The sequence below is a fragment of the Molossus molossus genome, unplaced genomic scaffold, assembly GCF_014108415.1.
Source record: "Molossus molossus isolate mMolMol1 unplaced genomic scaffold, mMolMol1.p scaffold_m16_p_16, whole genome shotgun sequence".
Taxonomy (NCBI): Eukaryota; Metazoa; Chordata; class Mammalia; order Chiroptera; family Molossidae; genus Molossus; species Molossus molossus.
In genome coordinates, this window is record NW_023425351.1 from 40,224,549 (window position 1) to 40,244,380 (window position 19,832).

General features: G+C 42.1%; 1 protein-coding gene across 1 annotated transcript in view; it reads left to right on the forward strand.

Annotated features, from left to right (window-relative positions):
• The first annotated feature begins 2,172 nt into the window (after nt 1–2,172).
• The window catches only part of SDC2 (syndecan 2), a 105,574-nt gene continuing 87,914 nt past the window's right edge, over nt 2,173–19,832 (forward strand). The window contains exon 1 of the mRNA XM_036263990.1: nt 2,173–2,719. Coding sequence (XP_036119883.1) covers nt 2,660–2,719 — 60 coding nt within the window. The 5' untranslated portion in view covers nt 2,173–2,659. The remainder of the gene's footprint in view (nt 2,720–19,832) is intronic.

A 19,832-nucleotide genomic window follows, 5' to 3' on the forward strand; every position in this document is an offset into this window, starting at 1 on the left:
TTGTTATCATATACCTGATATGTTTAACTGTCAAACTGGTACCATGGCCTTATTTTACATATACTGTCAATGCTGCATGATCATTTATAAAGAACAAGTCACTGAGATTCTCATAAATGTAAAGAGCTTTGGGATATGTCTTCAGGTGAATGGACAGATACACTTCTTCAGCAGATGCATCTGCTTATTCAATTGTATCAATCTTTGCTCAAGCTGAATTAGAGAGAAGCCACCATACTTCTTGTTAGGTGGGATGCCCCAATAAACAACAACAATTGTGAGACCCAATGAATGAGTATGTTTTCCCTTTTTATTGGAATTCTAATTTATCTGATGTACTCTAATTCTTGGGAGAGAATAGGGGGTATGGTTTTGCCTGAAGACTGAAGAGCAGACTAGGTCTCTTTTGAGAGTAGGGGTGACATTTTATAGCTCTTTGTATTTGTCTCACATTGCTCATTTTTTGGAAACCTCCTTTTGGAAATCTCTCTTTATGAAATTCTTCAACCTACAAAGAATACTTCTTTAAAAATATGGTTATAGTTCATTCTTCCAAAAACCAACCTGGACCCACATTGATTCACAGGTGCTAGCTCAATTTCTATGGAATCAGCAGCATCTAATGCTAAGACTTCAAGTGCCCTGACCTATTTCTTCTCTTCTTTGCTTACTTTTCAGTTTCTGTATTTTACCTTTTTGGCTGGCATTGCATTAAATTTGCCTATGGGGAGCTTGGTAGTTGGTACTGAAAAGCAAAGAGCTGGATGTCTCCAGGTTAAAGTTGTAACTCTCCAGTTCTCTATTTTTTTTCTTTGAGATTTATTAGAGTAGAATGTTACTAAGACATTGTAATTCTCACTTAGAGTATGACTGTATTTTATTCTAATACTAAGTTCAAATATTACCATAGCCTAGTATCTATATATCTACATCTATGTATCTTCAAGAGTCACAACTCTTATGCAGTATAGATTGAGTTTTACAACAAAATTTATTCGATAAATATTTATTGTGTCTTATGTACCAAGAATGAGAAAATGTTGGTGGACAAGACAGAAAGTTTCCTGGTCTCCTGGAGCCAGCACTATAGAAGCAGAATGGCTTCACAGTTCATTTATAAGAACAATAGTGTTAGAAACTGGAAGGGGATACACATTTGCCATGCTCAGTAGTATATCCTAAACATGGAATTGAAAAGAAATTAAAACAAAATATTTCAGATCAATTACTTTTATTCAGGAAATACATGCTCATTATTTTCTTCAAACTAGAAATTACTTTATCCCTCTTTTCTTTGAAGTTCTCTTAAATCTGTTATTATTCAGGGTCTTCATCCAATTTTTCATCAAATTACCCTATTTGTAGCTTCCAAACGTTAACACCTCTTTGCTGAAATGAAGCCTATAAATGCCTTAGGGGCTTAAACTGTGTGTGAGGCAGAAATGGTATTTAAGCCCTTAATGAAATTATGAGCTTTGAAAGTGTTGCATTTTGGGTTTATAGGAGTCTTCCTCCATTTCTCTTTTTTTTGGGGGGTGGGGGGAATACTCTTAATTCACTTTTTTTTTTTTTTACCTGTATTGTCTTCTCTTTTAAAATAACGATTTTCGTGAATTGGAGATTTAAGAACACATCACACTGCTTCAAGGCATCCGTGAACTTTGTGTTTATGTGTTTTTCCAACTCTCAACGAAGGTTTTTTTTTTTCTAATCCTCGCAGGCAGAAAAACTAAGTATGTCTCTCGTTTCATCGATCTTTCTCCAGAAAAATGAAAGTGAAAAGAAAACGAAATAGAGACGCGTGGAGCAAAGAGCCTGGAGAGGAGAGAGGAAAAGCGGGGATAGAGGGGGGAAAGGAGCGAGAAAATGAAGGAGCACTGGAGTCCTGACTGCGATTGCGGACGAGCCGACTCAGAACCAGAACGCGGAGCCGCCCGCGCCCACTGGTCCTCGGGGCTGCCAATCCGGGCGTAATCCTGTAGGAATTTCTCCCAGGTTTAGCTGGGAGTCACATTGCCGCCTCCTCTCCCCCAGACGCCGGGAGAAGCCCGGAGCAGCCAGCTAGGCAAGGAGGGAGGGCAGGAGGGAGGGCAGGAGGGAGCGGGCGGCGAGGACGCGAGGAGGAGGACCGCGGGAGGGAGGCGGCGGCGCGGCCGGAGGAGGGGCGCAGCCGCTGAGCCACTAGCCGCGCTCCGCCGCGCTGCTCTCCAGATACTTCGGGAGCTCCAGCCGCGGGGAGCGCGCCCCCACCGCTCTGCCCCCAAACTTCAGCAGCAGCTACATTCCAAGCCAATTAATTTATTCTTCAAGAAAAGAAGCTGAGCCAAGACACGGAGAAGAGTCCACGGAGGAGTAAAATAACAGCAGAGCAAGAAGAGCTCCAGAGAGCAGCTTCCCCAGAGCAACAACTCGGCGTCGGGAGTGCAGAAAGCAAGTGAGAAGGCTTCGCGTTCCCAGGGTGCAGCCGAGGACCCGGAGCCAACGCAGGAGAAGGCAGCGAGCGTCTCCGAGCCCCGAGCCGGCGCCCCGAGCCCGAGCCGCGGTTGCTGCGGCTGCTCTGCTCAGGATCCCTCTCGGAGGGCTGCGCCCAGTGCTGGGCAAGAAGCTTCGTTCCGCTCTCCTTGCCAGTGGCGACTCCCAGCCGGTCCTCGGGGGGAATATGCGGCGCGCTTGGATCCTGCTCACCTTGGGCTTGGTAGCCTGCGTGTCGGCGGAGTCGGTGAGTGGACCAAGCGAGGGTCGCGCGCAATTTAGGGGTGCTCGAGGCGGAGCGGAGTCCGCAGCACCCGTGGGAATCAGGGAGCTCCACCTTTGGGTTCTCACCTCTCCACACCCCCAGACACTGCGTTCGGCTCCCGGGGGGCTGCAGGAACAAATGCGCTCTCCACCACCCCTGTCCACCTTCCCTGCCCGCAGAAAAGCGCCCCTCGCTGGAGTTGCCCCTCGGTCCCCAGGGATGAGGGCTCGAGAACCGCAGTTTTGTCAAACCGCAGAGGCCCCTGAAGTTACTACCAACTTCTTCGCCTTCGGAGGGTCTTGCTGTGTCGCCCGGGAAGGACTGAGGGAAAGGGTGCTTGGAGACGGGAACCCGGATAGGGCTTGCAAGGGAACGGGTGCCCTCCACGCTCTCCTCGAGACTCAGGGGCGACCAGGAAACTTTGGGGTCCCTTCCACTGCACACCATCTCCCTACGCCAGCTTTCTTACTCGATTGAATGCAAGTTCAGAGGAGAGGTGGTCCTGATTTATGAAAGCCATGAGTGTTGGGAGAGGAAAGTTTGCCAAAGTTCTTTTGTTTGGTGATCTCCGTGGCTGGGGCGAGGGAGCAGACACTACGTGGAAATGCTACTCGCGGAGGCGCAGTCCGCGTTCTTGCTGCGGGTGCGCCAAACGGCCGGAAAATGCTGGGGCGCCGGCCTCTGTAATCCGGTCCTGCGGCGACCCTCTCCTCCTTGAAGAACCGAGCGCAGCCCGCGGGCCCTTGGGGACAGGACGACATGTTAATATTGATTGCATTGGAGTGCAGCATGCAGGACGTAGCGGGGTGCGTGTGGCACCACTCGGCCTCGGGTCGCCAGGCAGCTCGGGGACCGAGACTTCTAGCCCCCCATGCTCGCGGTCGCGGGCGCTGGCAGGGGTGCACCCGAGGCCGGGAGGAGTCTCTTCTCCCGCCCCCCGCAGGCTGCGGGCACTTGGTTTCCGGCGGTGGGAACTTGGTTTCTCCTTTGGGTGGGTTTCTCTGTGGCTGGAGCTCGTTTCCCTACGTCGCCCTAAGAGCGCCCTCTAATGGAAACTGTCTCCTGGGCTTCACCTGGTTCCCGGTAGCACCTACCTGGGCTCCCAGATCTTTGTCTGGGTAGGAGGAAGCCCATGGACCCAGGATTAGGTCTGCAGCATCAGGGCTGCCTGGGGTTCTCGATTAGGGAGTGCAGCTGTTTCTGATCCTTCGAGTTCCCCATATCTCCTCCGTGTGCCATCTAATACCGTGACCATTTCTAATGAACTGAAGTGTATCTTCGATCAAATAATGTCATCCTTAGGGGTGGTGGTGTGAGTTTTTCTCCTCCCCTCTGGAGTGTTACTCCCCCTTTGGCCCTTTTTTGAGTTGAGGCAATTTAGGGTTGGGAAACCTCTTTGGCACTGAGCAGCAGATGGCCATTTTTCATCAGTGTGGGAGCCTCTGTGTGAGCTAGCAGGTCCCCAAAGATTACTGGACATTGGACAGCAGGTAGAATTGTACACTGTACAGAATCTTTTGATTATTTGGGTGCTCAGGCTGTAAAATAGAATTCTGAGCCTTATCAGTATTATTTCTCTTTGGCAAATGATCTTTAATCCATTAGGATAGGTAGTTTCCCAGCCAGTTATGAACTTTGGCTCATTGTACACAAAAAGGGAGAGATTCTCTGTTTATTTCAGAAAAACATTAATGCTCATCTTGTTGCGAAACAGGGCAAAGAGACAACTCCATGTAAAGGTTTTCAAGAAAAGCCTGAGTAAACAGCTGTACAGGGTTAAGGAGGTTCTTTTTTTGCTGAGACTTGCCCAGGGTTTACTAAGAAATGTTACTAGATGGGGATTCTAGAAAAATAATGTCTCTATCTTCTGCCTCTGGGCTTTTGCATAAATCAGACAGTAGTGCAGCTTTTTGTCTGAACTGTACATCTCCTCCCCAGGTACCTTTCCCCCAAACTCGTTTTTGGGTTTCTAATATGTGTCATTTCCAACCAGAATTGGATGTTTTCCGAGTGAGCTGCTGTGCTGTGGTAGATACTATTTACAGTAATTGGAATATCATCCAGAAGGGTTCTTAGATATTTTTAAAATGTGAACTTGGGGACTCTAGCAGAGAGCCTTTGTTAGGCAATGAGTCAGTCCCTCTCAATGGAAGCTGTTTCAACATAGTCCATTTACATTACTTTTCAGTCTGTATTTGTTTCATGTACATCAGCATAAATGGAGGCAAAGTTGAAAGATTTCATTTTTAAACATTTAGCCATTATATGGCACATTATTTCTAGTACTTTGCATTTAAATTATGAAACTGCGACTGTTTCCTGTGAATTATAAGTAGTGATCTTCTGAGCTAAAGCCTCTCTTTAAAAGGAAGAAAGGAAAAATGTCTGTAGTTAGTGAATTCTTTAGTTAAACTAAGTTCAGGGGTAAAAAAAAAAAAAAAGGATTCTCAGGTAGCAAGCCTCAAAGCTGTCTGTGAGAAGGCACTGGTGGCCCTTCCTTTATGGACGCTAGGAACAGCAGGGACAGCCTGTTGGTGGTGATGCATTTGTACTTGCCGCTGGCAGGTTAGGACTTTCACTGCGGGAATGCCATGCAAGGGGAAAGGCTGAGTGTGGCAGTAGTGATATGCTGCTGCTTCTCTGTTCGTTTTCTACATGACTGTTTAGCTTTAGAAATAATATATTGCGGACTACTATAATGCATAATTTGAACTGGAAATAGGTTTTAAAAAAAAGGAAGTGTTTTGAACTAGTGGAATTTTTATGCACATACTTTGATGTGTATAAATTAAATGAAACTGTCAAGTCATTTGGACCCATACATTACCTCTCAGTGTGTGATGAAAGGCAGGTTTTAGAAAGCTTGTATTGGAAGGAAAAATAAAAATGGAACAATATAACCTTTTGCAGTGCTTTAAAAATATATATGTTGGCTGTTGGAGTAATGAAATAAATGACTTTTGCTAGGGAATTTTATAGAAACAAAGGCTCTTTCTCTGTTAGTTGGATATTAGCAGTAGGTAGATGTCATTTAAGAAGGAAAGATCTTATAAAATCAGGCTTGCAGAAGATGGGTGCCCTAGAAGGAATTTAAGTATGCCCTCCAACCCTTACGTCTGGAACCCGGTGCATCTAGTTTTGATGGTGCTCACCTTTCGAAAGACTGTGTAACATGATAACTCAAATGGTGCATTGACTAATCACTAGTTTGGAAAAGATTTCAAAGAATCATCTAGTTTTTTTTCTAGGTGGGACTAGTTCTCAAGTCTCCAGAATCCCCCAGGGACCTGACTGCCCAGCACTAGGTGTCCTGGGGTCTCCTGAGGTTGGCAGGGCCCCTGAGGCTGATCCAGCTACATAGAGCTTGGCCACCTTTGTCATTAGGGTTTATAGGGAGTCTGGTCAAGCCACTGTGCTGTTGGCCTGTCAGCTGGCAATGATCCAATAGGTCATGTGAGGAATGTCATCTGAGTTTCGATTCTCATGAGATTGTTCTTCCTCCATTTCCTAAAATCAAACTAAAAGATCTTACCTGTCATTTTCTTCTTCCCAAAACAGAAGACTTGCTATTCATGCCACTGTCGACAGTACATTATAGCATCTTAAAATCACCGAATTCTTTCATGAACCAGAAGCCAAAGTAAAGTTGTAATGAATGGCAAGAAGTAATGAAGAAGAGCCTTTGCTGAAAACAAGCTACTCCTTCTTATTTAACATTTTAGTCATCTGTGCCCATACCATCTCTTCATTGTAGCCTTTTTGATTCGAATTTTGAAGATGTCCTTGACTCATTTATCTTTGTTGACCTACATGTCTGGTTGGCCTCCACCTGTATGTTGTTTATTTCACAAATATTTATTCAGTCCCTACTAGGTGCTCAGGATAAATTAGTGAGCAAACAGGTGAACCCTCTGTCTTTTGGGAGTTCTCATTTTAGTGATCCAGGCAGTTTTCTCTTTCAGTTTTTTTTTTTTTCCCCTCTTGGGTCCTTGCCAGCTCATGCCTTGTCATTGCCCTTCTTGGCCCAGATGTTCATCTGCTATTTGATTTATCCTGTATCACTTTGATCGTATTGCCCATGCTCTATAAACTTCATGTTTCCTTATTATCATGGTGTAGAGTCTAAATACCTCTGCCAGATTTATAAGCTGCTCCATAATATTGTTCCTCTAGCTCATACCCTCTTGATCACTCTCAGTCATATTTCTGGGCCTCGGCCTACCTGTCTCACTGTTGTAAATGCTCCTGGGACACGACCTTTTCATTGTTTCTCCTTTTAAATTCTATTGCTTCAAATCCAAGCTCCAAAGAGCTTAACATGAATGATCCAGCCCTTGTTTTTGTCTTTCTATAAATAGGCACCCTGATTGATGATCAGAATTACTGAAAGTATTTAAAAATACTGATTTCAGGGCCTCCTGTCAGATCTACACATTAGAAACCTGAAAGGGGGTGGAGTGGTCTGTATTTTTATGAAGCATCTCAGAATCAGCCACATGTGGGAACCACTGCTCTGGGTTACGCATTTTACCCTTGATTCCAAGCTATTTTGTTTTAGTCCCAAGCCTCCCAGCAGTAAGTAGCTCTGTGACCCAGGGGACTAGGGTAGAGTGCAAGGGGGTTGGGCGTGGGAGGTGGACAAGTCCGGGTTCAGATGCTGATACTTTTCCACTTACTCAGTTTTGCCAGCAAACTCTGAGTCAGTTAAAAAACTACACTAGTGTGTGTATAAATTGTATCTAAGAATGTCTTAATAACATGACTGTTGTGAGCATAAGCTGAGGGAGCAGAGGGTGGTGCCTAAGGCACAGAGGCACTAAGTGTTTTTTTTTTCCCCTTTGTTTTCTTTTTTGACCTCTGTTTTCTTGACTATGAAACCAGGGAGCCGCATGAGATGTTCCTTAGGCCTCAGAGACCTCTGACATTCTATGGAGGTTGGTTCCACCTGAGGGGAGGGCCCTTGTTTCCACACCTTGACCCCTGCAATGAGCACTTGTTCGATGCTGCTATTAAAGTGCAGGTGACTGTGGCCAGGGCAGTCAGGGTTGGCTGGTCCTGCTGGAGTTTGCCTTCTCTCTGGCTGCTTTGGGCAGTGTGGTCTGGGGTCAACTAAGTCTGGCACCTGGAGGTAGATCTCGGCCAATTTGACAGTTTTGACCTCAGTGGCATCAACATTACACGTTGGTATGAAGAATAAACAAGCCATTGATGTCAAGTCCAGTATGTTGTCAGTGTCTGTTCTTGCATCCTCCTGTTGTCTCCAGCTGGACTGAGGTTCCAGAAAGTAGGAAGGAGAGAGTTTTCTGTGCATCGCAAGCTGGAGTGGCGCTGGTCATCTAGAATGAGGCGGCAGGGGTGGTGACGGAGTGTTGGGAAGCTGGGGGCCTAGAAAGGGAGCACTTTTTTTTAAGGGTAGACATGCATGAAATTTCTTTTTAGCAATTTGAGCTTTGGATCTTACTATTAAAAATCTTCATTGGGTTTTGTCAAGTCTGTTTCTAGGGCAGTGTTAGCTTTAGCAACAAGGGTCGAGGAGTGACTGCCTGTGAATAGGAAAGATTACTGTTGGAACAGAGTTGTGAATATCTTGTTTTTTCTCAGGTATCTCAAAGAACTGGTAGGACTTAGAGAAGGGGGGTAGCCTTGAAGTCTTTCAAGATTTCCTTTTTGAACTTCATATCCTCAGAATGAGGCCCACTGGTATGCAGTTGGTGATATAAAAGCTAGTTCATGGTCTTAGACGCCAAGCTATAGAAAAATGTCACTAAAGTAAAGCTGTTTTCACATTTCTTTGCTATTGAATCTGTTTTGTGAAAAATGTCACAAAGATGCTGTAAATATGCCCTTTACAAAGCACTTAGATGTTTATTTATTTTTTCTTGGTGATACAGGTATATTAAATACAAATAGTACTGATATTTAAAGAATACACATAATTACTGATAAGAATAAGATATCTAATTATTAAAAGAAAACTATTTTTTTCAAGTTCTTACCCCTAAATGAGTAAAAGTTAAATATATATTTGTGTATGATTTATTAGTAAATGTAAAGACTTTAAAAATAAACATACAATATTTAGGGCAAAAGTAAGGTTTTGCACACATTTAATTAACTATCTTAATCCATCAGGGACCTTAATTTCCCCATCTGTAAAATGATGGAATGAACTGGAGGAATTTTCTGTCTTTAATACTTATTTTTTTTAGGTATGCTTCAGGGTATGATTAGAGAAATGTTATGATTAACCTAATCAATAAGTAATTATTAAGCTCCTGTCAACTGCTAACTATTTTATTATTGAAGCAAGGAATTGACTCAGTATTACAGAAAAGTCAAGTCATTTCTAATAGCTGATTAGTTAGTTTTCTTGAACTGAGTATTTGTTGTGTACTAGGATTATATACATTGCTCCAAATGTTCATGATCTAGTGTCCAGCATTTTCTAATGTATTTTCTGATATAAGCCAATGTAGCATTAAGACCAGTTGATGTGATAGAATTCACTTTCACTGCAGATATAGGACAACAGACTTGTAATTTGGAGGGCTTTTCAAGGGTCTCAGGCTTCTCATTTGGTTTCTGGTCTAGACCTCCGTTTCCAGAGTGGGGCTTTTAACTGGTACCTTCCCCTTCCTTCCTCTGGGTAGCACTGGAGCCCAGTGTAAGTGCTGTGGAGACCACAAGCAGGATTCTAAGGGAGCAGGAAGTGTGGTCGAGTGGTTGAGAGGCTGGGCACTGGAGGCGAGACTTGCTCGGGTTTGAATTCATTTACTGTGCCATCTCTGGCAAGTTTCTTACTCTCTCTACGCTCAGTTTTCTCATCTGTAAAACGGAATATCCTAAAATAGGTTCTTAGGATCATGTTAGACAACATAGGTAGGAGCTTTTAACACAGTGCATATTCATACTCTGTATTACATGTTTGTTACTGTTATTCTAATTCCTGGTTTTCTGACTCCCTGAAGAGTGGGGCTTGGCACACTAAATGGGCTCATCTGAAAAGCTCCAACCCAGAGGACGGCCCAGGATATGCATTATCCAGCCTGCCTTTTCTTACTGGGGCTCCCTTCCCTGACTTGGGGTGGCCTAATTCTATGTTAAGACATTGGGGATATATATGCTTGGACTCAGCTTTTCTCTAAATGTGGGCAATGTGAGAGAATATGCCATTGATTATTTCTAGTCCATGAAAGGTTCCTTACAGGGGCTGTATAAATCTGTAAGGGTTAAAATGTGAAAACCCCATCTTTTCCAGTAATTTTACCTCTACAAATCCATCCAAAGGGAATAATCAGAGCTATTAACTTATAATAGTGAAAAAATGGAAGCAACCTGAGTGTACGATAACAAAGGAATGGTTAAATAAAATATTGTAATTTATACATTAAATATATTATGGCCATTACAAATGTATTTGAAGAATGTTTATAACTTAGAAACTGCAGTGGACAAAAAGTTGGATATAAAACTATGTAAAAGAAAACTTTGGTTATATTAAATACATTATCTATACATATATGTATACACAAACCTGTACATGTGATAAAATTGTATAGCAGTAAATACACACACACACAAACACCCAAACAATGAGTGTAAGTAAAACAGAAAACCTGAATAAGATTGGTGGACTGTATCAATGTCAGTATTCTTGTGATATATATACTGTAGTTTTATACCATGTTTACCATTGGCAAAAACTGGGTAAAGGGCACAAGAGACCTCTCTAAATGTTTCTTACAACTTTATGTGATTCTACAATTATCTCAAAATAAAATTTCAATTAAAAAAATGGCACCAGACCTAGACGGTTTTACAAGTTCTGCTCATCCTTAAGAACAGATAGTAATTGTTCCGGAGCTTAGAGAATGACAGAAGGCTATTCTTTTTCATTTTATGAGGTTAGCATTGCTAAGTCAAAATCAGACAAGGAGAGCACAAGAAAACATATCTGCTGGCCAATTTCACTTGTGATCATAGATGCCAAAATTTTAAATAGAATATCATGAAACTGAATACAGCAACTTATTAAGAGAATAATGATGAGTCCAAGTAGGGTTTTTACAAGGAATGCTTTAACATTAGAAAAGCAATGCAGTTATTAAGTTTAAGGGAGACAACAATACGATCATCTCAACAGATGCAGAAAGCATCTGGTAAAAGTTCATAAAGATGTTAATATAAGGGTCTCTAATTTCTGTTTAGATGAAGGTTTACTATATTAGGGTTAGTACATCTGTGCTGATGGCTCAGTTCACTTGACATGTTTAGGAACCAGAAGGCCACTGTTTACTGAGTTGTTAGGCAACAGTCTCTAGTTACATGGGTGACAGGTGTGTGACAGTACAATAAAGTATGGATCATAACATATATAGATTGTTAATTCATATGAAGTTGTAGTTCTAGCATTGCCAAGGTTCAGTTGTGTGTTCTCCCAAATTAAGATAATGCAGAAGGTCATCTTGAAGGTTTGGGAATCAGGTATATTGGGGTTCTGTTTCTGTTTCTGGTATTCCCCCCTATAAAAGCTGTTCCCCACGAGGCTATGGGGAAGTTTTCTATAATCCCCAAGCTGTTTCTTTCAGTTTTAACCCGGGGATTATAATAATTTGATTTTTGGATATTTTGAAGATTAGCCTCAATAATGATTGAAAACTTCTAATACAAAACCTGACCCAAATAATCAAACAACAAGTGTTGGCGAGGGTGTGGAGAAAAGGGGACTCTAGTACAGTGCTGGTGGGAATGCAGACTGGTGCAGCCACTATGGAAAACAACATGGTGTTACTTCAAAAAATTAAAAATTGAACTTCCATTTGACCCAGTGATCCCACTTCTAGGAATATACCCTAAGAAGCCTGAAACACCAATCAGAAAGAATATATGTACCCCCATGTTCATAGCAGCACTATTTACAATAGCTAAGATCTGGAAACAGCCCAAGTGTCCATCAGTAGACGAATGGATAAAAAAGCGGTGGTACATATACACAATGGAGTATTATGCAGCTGTAAGAAAGAAAGATCTCTCATCCTTTTAGACTACATGGAGGGACCTGGAAGTATTATTTTAAGCGAAACAAGCGAAACAGAGAAAGACAAGTATCATATGATCTCACTTATTTGTGGAATATAATGAACATAACAGTCTGAGGAATGGGGTAATCCCAGAGACATGGAAGTGGGGTACAGACTGACAATTCCCAGAAGAGGGGTGGTGGGGGAAAGATAAACCACAGAACTTAAATGCATGTGTGCATGAACAATGGACATGGACAACAAAGCTGGGGACAGGGTGGGGAGGGAGGAGGAGGAAGGAATCAGTGGGGGAAAAAGGAGAAACATCTGTAACGAAAATAAATTAATTAATTAAAAAAAAACACAAAAAAACCCCCACCTGACCCATAGTAGGTTTTTAAAATGCATTTGTTTCTCTTTCCTTCTAGCTTTAAATTTTGTTTTCTGGAATATTTTTTACATGTGCATAAATATATATGCATATGTTTCTTGTTTCTCACTTGTATTCTGACTCTGGATATTAAAGGACATGTATTTTCACAAATTTATGACCTCTTTATTTTTTTACCAGGCAAAGTGTGAATGCTGAATTATGTTTTTTCTTTCCCCATCATCAATATTTGAACATCAAAAAAAGCAAAGCAGTTATTCAATGCAGTTTAAGGGAGCTAAATTACTCTCAGCTAAAACTCAAAATCAACTTGTATACAAGTTGGAAATTTAGTTAAGACTTGAAAATATAATGTAGTACTTGGGATTATAATTATAAAATTCTTATCTGTCAAATTGGAATCTTACATTGTAAACACACTGATTTATCTGTTAAGTTTACTAATGAATTAAAGTATTAACTTTATTATATTCCACTTCTGAACTCATTTAGGCAAGAGTGATATTTTATTTGATAACAATATTTGATTAGATTTTTGTCTTGATTAATTAGTAAATGAAATTTTATCTTTGCTAAATCAGTCAGTTAAGAGTAAACTCATATTACTACACACTTACCAAGGGCAAAACTCTTTGCTGGTCTTGTAAGTTAAAAGGAAGTTATGATATGATACCTACCTTCAAACAACTGTTGTCTGCCTTTTGATTACTTACGGTAATTGAAAGATGGATTGAGCCCACAGTTAATATATGCATTATATAAAATATTCATCCATTTGTTTTTGTCTAGTTAGACATATTTAGCAATCAAAACTGCCAAACAACTATATTGAGAAGGATAAGACTCCTTGTAGAAGAGAAGTCACTGCTTTGGCAGAAAAACAAAAACATATCTTCCCTGAAGTGGCAAAGTGAGTTGGAGAAAAATCAGAATTCTGTTGATGACTTGAAGATACCTGATTTTCATTTATTTCCCTTTTTCTCCACTTGCTGTTCAAGGAAAGACTTCTGAGTGTTAAGATGTACAAAAGATACAGTGAGCAAGACATTGTTTACAACCTGAATAACCCGTTGATGTTTATATCAGGGGGGAAAAGAAAACTTACATTTCACCAGTCGAATTCTTCATAGAACTACTGTTCTCAACCTTTCTAATGCCGTGACCCTTTAATACAGTTCCTCATGTTGTGGTGACCCCCAACCATAAAATTATTTTTGTTGCTACTTCATAACTGTAATATTGCTACTGTTATGTCTTAGGCGACCCCTGTGAAAGGGTCGTTCGACTCCCAAAGAGGTCGTGACCCACAGGTTGAGAACTGCTGGTCTAGGAGCTTTGGGCTTTTAAAGGTGAGAGTTGGACCTTATATTACGTATAAGCTCAAATACTCCTAGTTGATGAATGAAAGAGGTATAAAAGGGATGATTCTCATTATATTGTTTTGGATTCTGGTTTTTCAATATGTAACAATGGATTAGAGAGCTGAAATTGACATTTAAAAGGAAACATATCTAAAATGGTTTAATTAATTTGTCCAAGAGTACATAGTTAGTGGTAGAGTTATAAGTTGGGCCTAGGCCATCTGATTTGTTGTTTTTGTTTTTTTGTACATGCCCCTAGTGGGAACCGAACCCGGGACACTCTGGTCTACAGGCTGACGCTCCAACCGCTGAACCAAACCAGCCAGGGCTGTTAGTTTTTTTTTTTCTTACCATGTAACATTCCTTTCTGGCTCCTTCTCTTCCATTCCCCACATTAATGATTAGCACTGAATAAATTTACTCTGGGCACATGTTTGATGAATAGATGAAATACCAAATGGAGCATATACACTATATGTTATATACACTCTGCATCGATGCAGTTAATGTGTTTTGTGCAAAATGAGTAACTTAAGGTAATAATTAGATAATTTCTCAATTTCCAGCAAAAATTGTGCTCCAGCTAACTCCTTTATTTGTCTTCGAACCTTTTGGCTGATTAAGGGAGGATTGCTGAGAGCACGGGGCGTTGGAAGACCCTGAGCGGTCAGCGACTGAAGCGAAGTTGATTTGTAAATCTTAGGATGGTTCTGGAGATGTGTGGGCGGAAAAGGAGATAAAAGCTTCCTGTAGATAAGAATCAAAACTAGAAGCAAAATCCTCATAAATTAAATATGGATTTAATGAGGGAAATAGCTGCTATTACAGGTTGAGGGAAGAAGAAGAGCATTTCTTGGATTTTCATACTTAAAATGTGACGGTGCTTTCCAGGAAAGGAGAGTCTGAGGCACTCACCAATGGCTCAGGCAAAAGCACGTTTTTACTCAGTTTTTGCTCATGTTGGATGTAGGTTCATCTTTTCTTGCAACATTTTTTTCCTTGAACGCTGCTTTTGTAAATCAGTGTGATAACAAATATGCCTGAGTAATAGTTGATGAGAAAATGAGTTTTGGGGATGAATTTTTAAGAAATGAATTTATTGAGAGACAATAACATGAACGATGACTACACTGACCTACTAAGAACTATGAGAGGCCCTTTCTGTTCATTGTCTCGAGCTGTCTCATGAGTGCTAGGCTGTACTGCCTCACCGGGCTGCATTTTCTGTGGCCCAGCACAACTTAGATCCTCATTTTGTTTTGTTTTTTTAATCCTCATCCGAGGACATTTTTGCATTCATCTTCAGATAGAGTGGGAGGGAGAGAGAGGAAGAGAGAGAGAGAAACATCAATGTGAGAGAGACACATTGATTGGTTACCACCCACACAACCCCACTGGGGCCGGGGACAAACTGCAACCGAGGTATATGCCCTTAGCAGGAACTGAACCTGGGTCTCTCTGGTCTGCGGGCTGACGCTCTAACCACTGAGCAACCGGCCAGGGCAGATCCTCAGTTTTTTCTAGCTTTAGATAGTCCTGACATGATACTATAATCTTTCAAGAAAGCAGTGAAAGTGTTTACATGTATAACCACTTTTTAATATAGTGATGGGTGCAGCCCCGAATAGTGAAGTGTTAGACCCTTCATGTGCATTGGTTGGCCCATCAGTCACCATACGTACTCTGATTTCTTCACAACATTTAGCATGCTACTCTGATGGCCCCTCTCCACAAGCTTCATTCTGGTAGTAGGAGGACTAAAGAGTAGAATGAATGGGAATCTCTTTCAATTCCAGCTCTGCCAAGATTTGTATGACTTTGGGCAGGTTACTAAGTCTCTCTGTGCCTCGTTTTCTCTTCTGTAAAAAGGAGCTTAGTCAGAGTAGCCACCGTAGAGATGCTGTGAGGATGAATGAGTTACCGCATGTCCAGCATTTAGAAGGGTGGCCGGGGGAGTCAGCACTTGCCTCGGTGTTGAGGCTGATTGAAATGGATGGCTCATTAGATGTGCTGATCAAAGGAGAGAGGATCCTCTTTTGAGGTTTTGAACCTGAGACTGAGGGGAATGATGGTGCCTCTGAGCAGATAGATAGGGAAAGACAGGAGAGGCGGAAGTTTTTCCTCTTTTTTTTTTTCCTTTCTTCATCTGTGGCTGTTGTGTTTTGGTGAGAAGAGGAGGCATTGAAACCTATGTAGCTCTTAGTTCTCATCTGGATAGTGACGGTCATATTCTGAGTCAGTGATTCTCAATCCCTCCTGCACATTAAACCCACCTGGGGAGCTTCTAAAAGCTCTCTGTGCCTGGGCCCCACTCAGCACCAATTAAATCAGAATCTATGGGGCTGGGACCCAGCTCTCTGGTTGTAAAAGCTCCCCAGGTGATTCTAACTTCCGGAAGGTTTGAACATCACTGCTCCAGAAACCTTTCTTGGTCTCTTCTGGCTTAGAGGGAAGTCTAGCAGGTGAGATTTGTGTCATCTGAAATCATGTTCTCTGCTGCTTGTGACTGAGCCTCATGGAGTACAGTGGCTTCCCAGGACCCATCTGCTGCCGTCACAGTCTAAACTGGGCAGACTTGGGAAATGCTTGCTCCTTCCCACCTTCTTTTCTGCCCTTTTCCTTCACATCTTTTCCTGCTGGTGCATACTTCGCAGATACTAACGTCGGTGGATTGTGATGCATTTGAAACTCTTCAGATAAGAGGTTATACGTATATTAAGTTTATCTGAAAATGTCTTAAAAAAAATCAAAACATTTCCCTTTCCAAAGGAAAGCTTTCCTTAGTGGAACAAAGGATGCTTGTCTTGGCCTCGTTGCAGAAAAGCATGTTTGGTCAGCTTATTAGATTTGCCTGAGCTCATGTTTTGAACAGAGGTTGTGTGTTTTACTGATTGGAAATGTATTCTAGGACTTTTCTGAACTTACTGATCACGTAGAGAAGCCCTTCGCATGCGTCTTCATGATGGACCTCTTATTGTAACTGCACTTCAGTTCAGCTCCTTGAACCTAATTCAAGTTGAATTCATTCCATGAGCAGTGTGGTTTCTGGTGAAGTAAGGAAGAGAGAGTGCTTTAGGCTGTCCTGTGAATAAGGCGTCCGAGTTGCCTTTAGTTCTTGCTTCAGTGAAAAAGCAGCAGCCCATTATCTAATCTATTCATAGTTGACTTTGTTCAGATATCTAATTTGGGAGCATGTTTGCCCTCACTCAACTCTGAAACACAATTTTCCATCCCTTAAATGAAAGGGATGTCTTTAATTGACTCAGGGGGGAAAAACACACACACCGTATTTAAGAATTCTAGAGTTCTCAAAGCCTTTACAAACTGCTCTGGCAGATAACATTAAAATGCTGATCCTTTAGAAACTTCCGCTCAACGTGTATCTGTCCTGCCGTGGAGTTGGAAGAGGATATTCTGAGCAAGCTGTTAAGATGAGCCATTTGTTATGATTCATAGGCTTTTAAACTCAATGCATCTCTGATATCTAGAATAAAATTCAACATTACTGTTTATTATTTTGGCGACAGTAGGGTTAAATGTGTCTGTTTCAGAGCATTGATATAATACAGTTTGCAGCCTGAAGTGTTTGTTCTGTAGAAATGAAGTCTATTACCAAGTCATTAATCAGGTCATTGGTTCTCAAAGTCTGGATAGAGTAGCAGCATCTGCATCACTTAGGAACTTGCTAGAAATGCAGATTTATGGGCTTCCAGACCAAGCAAATCAGAAACTTTGGAGGTGGGACCCAGCAACCTGAGTTTTAAAAGGCACTCAAGTTCGGCCTGCCAGTGTGGCTCAGTGGTCGAGCATCGACTCATGTACCAATAGGTCGCCAGTTCGATTCCTGGTCAGGACACATACCCAGGTTGTGGGCTGATCCCCAGTAGGTGGCATGCAGGAGGTGACCAGTCATTGTTCTCTCTTATCGATGTTTCTATCTCTCTCCCCCTCTCCCTCCCTCTCTCTCCAAAAATCAATAAAGGAAAAAAAAATTTTTTTAAAAAGCACTCCAAGTGACTCTATTGCATGGTAGAGTTTGCGAACTGAGCGGTTAACATCCCTGATGGCTCGGGCACTGTTAAATGAGATCCCTGGCTGTTGGGCCCAGACATCAGTATTTTTTTTTAAGCCTCCTTGGTGACTCCAGTGTGCAACCAGGCTTGCAGGCCATAACTTTAGGACCTTGCTACTTAAAATGTGGGTTCCAGCCCAGCAGCATCAGGGTCACCTGGGAGAACTACAGAATCTTGAACCCCACCTGAGACTACTGAATGGTAATTTGCATTTTAACAAGAATTCTAGTGACTCAAAATCACATTAAAGTTTGTGCAATACTATATAGAAATTGTGAGTTTCCTTATAGGAGTCGATTCCCAGAGTGCCCTTAATTTAAAAGGATTTGTGAGAAGGCAGAATGGCTGCTCTGGCTTCTGCCTGGTGTTGACTCAGGGAAGCAGCCGTTGGGTATGAAGGGATAGCTCCAGTAGCTTCTGCTTAGAAGGACCCTGGACCATTAGGTGTAATAATAGCCTGTAAGCCATTCCCAAGTGAGTGATAGCAGTTAAGACACATTCAGGTGCAGGTAACAAAAATCTCAACTCAGACTGGCGAAAGTGGTAAGAAGGAACTCTTGGCTCAGATAACGAAGTCCAGAAGTAGTCTGTCTTCAGGCCTGGCTGCATCAAGAAGCTTAAGTAATGTTATCAGGCCTTAGGTTTTACATGTCTTTCAAAGTAACTTTCCTTTGTTAGATTCACTCCCAGGCCTTAGACTAAATAAGGTAACAAGCGAACCTGTTAAAAAGAGATCCCCAAATATCGTGGCTCAAAATAGGTAGATATTTTATTTCCCTTTGACATAAAAGTCCAAAGACGGGGCTGGTGGGATGGCTCTGCCATGCTCACATGCACCTCTTACCTATGGCTCCACCTTTGCTGTCTTCCAGCCAGGAGAAAGAATTAAGGGGAGGACATACCCGTTCCTTTCAAGGCCATGGTCTGGAAGGGTCCGCATCACTGCCTCTTATAACCCATTGGTCAGAACATAGTCATATGGTCACACAGGGTGCAGTGCAGGCTGGGAAATGTAGTCTCTACATGGGCAGCCATGAACTCAGTAAAAATCTGGGGAGGTTGTATTAGTAAACAAGGGAAGATGTTAGATATTAATGACGACCAAGAAAGACCTCTCACTGTATGGTGACAACATGGGCCCTGGCAACTTCAGGTTAGCAGTTGTAGTAGAAAGAGTTTCTTTTCCCCCAACTATTCTAATGAGATCAGAGAATAGCTTCTTTTTGACTCTGGATTGGCCTGGCCTGTCTCTGGCCTAGACCACATGCAACATCCCTGGAACAATGAGTGGAGGAAGCATTGCCAGCATCCTATGGACTGAGATAGGAAAGGATTGGTCCTCAAAGAGAAATGGAGGGAGGAGATGGGATGCTGTCTGGAAGGGACACCTTTCCCTCCCTTCACCTGTGCTCTGGCTGTGACTCCTGTTAAGCCTGATTTTTACTTTACCTGATTTTGCCAGGGTAAGATGTCTAGCACATACCACAGTTTGCCTCAGGCTCACACTCTTGAGGATGCTTCTTGAATATGGATGAGTTCAGTCATCGACCTCTATCCATGGGAAAACTCCCTTATACATCTGTTTAGTGACCAAAACAAAAAGCATGTATAGCATAGAGTAAGCTTAACCTCACTTTTGGTTGATTCGCATTTGAAACTAGACAAGAAAGGGGAGACCTTGGGGTGCTAAAGCCAGGAGTGGAGCATTTACTGTCAGCTTAGTGAAGTATGGAGTATTTGAAGATTGTTAGCACATTAGATAAAAGGCATTTAAGAACACATTTATTTGGCCCCCCTTGTGTGGCTCAGTTGTTGAGCATTGATCCATGCACCAAGAGGTTGCTGGTTTGATTCTTGGTCAGGGCACATGCCCAGGTTGTGGGCCAAATCCCCAGTGCGGGGCATGCAGGAGGTGGCCAACTGATGTCCTCGCATCGATGTTTCTATCTCTCTCCTCCCTTCCTCTCTCTCTAAAATCAATAAAGAAAAAAAAAAGAACACATTTATTTGATGAGTTTAATAAACATGAGAGACAGTAGCAGTGTACTTTGGATGTCTTTTTTAATGGTTGGTAAATATGAATAAAGGAAAATATAAATTTGTTTATCTTTGACTGATTGGTAAATGCTTTTCCTAAACCTGAAGCACTAATATATGCACCCCTGTGTTCATTGCAGCATTATTTACAATAGCCAAGATTTGGAAGCAGCCCAGGTACCCATCAGTAGATGAGTGGATAAAAAAGTTGTT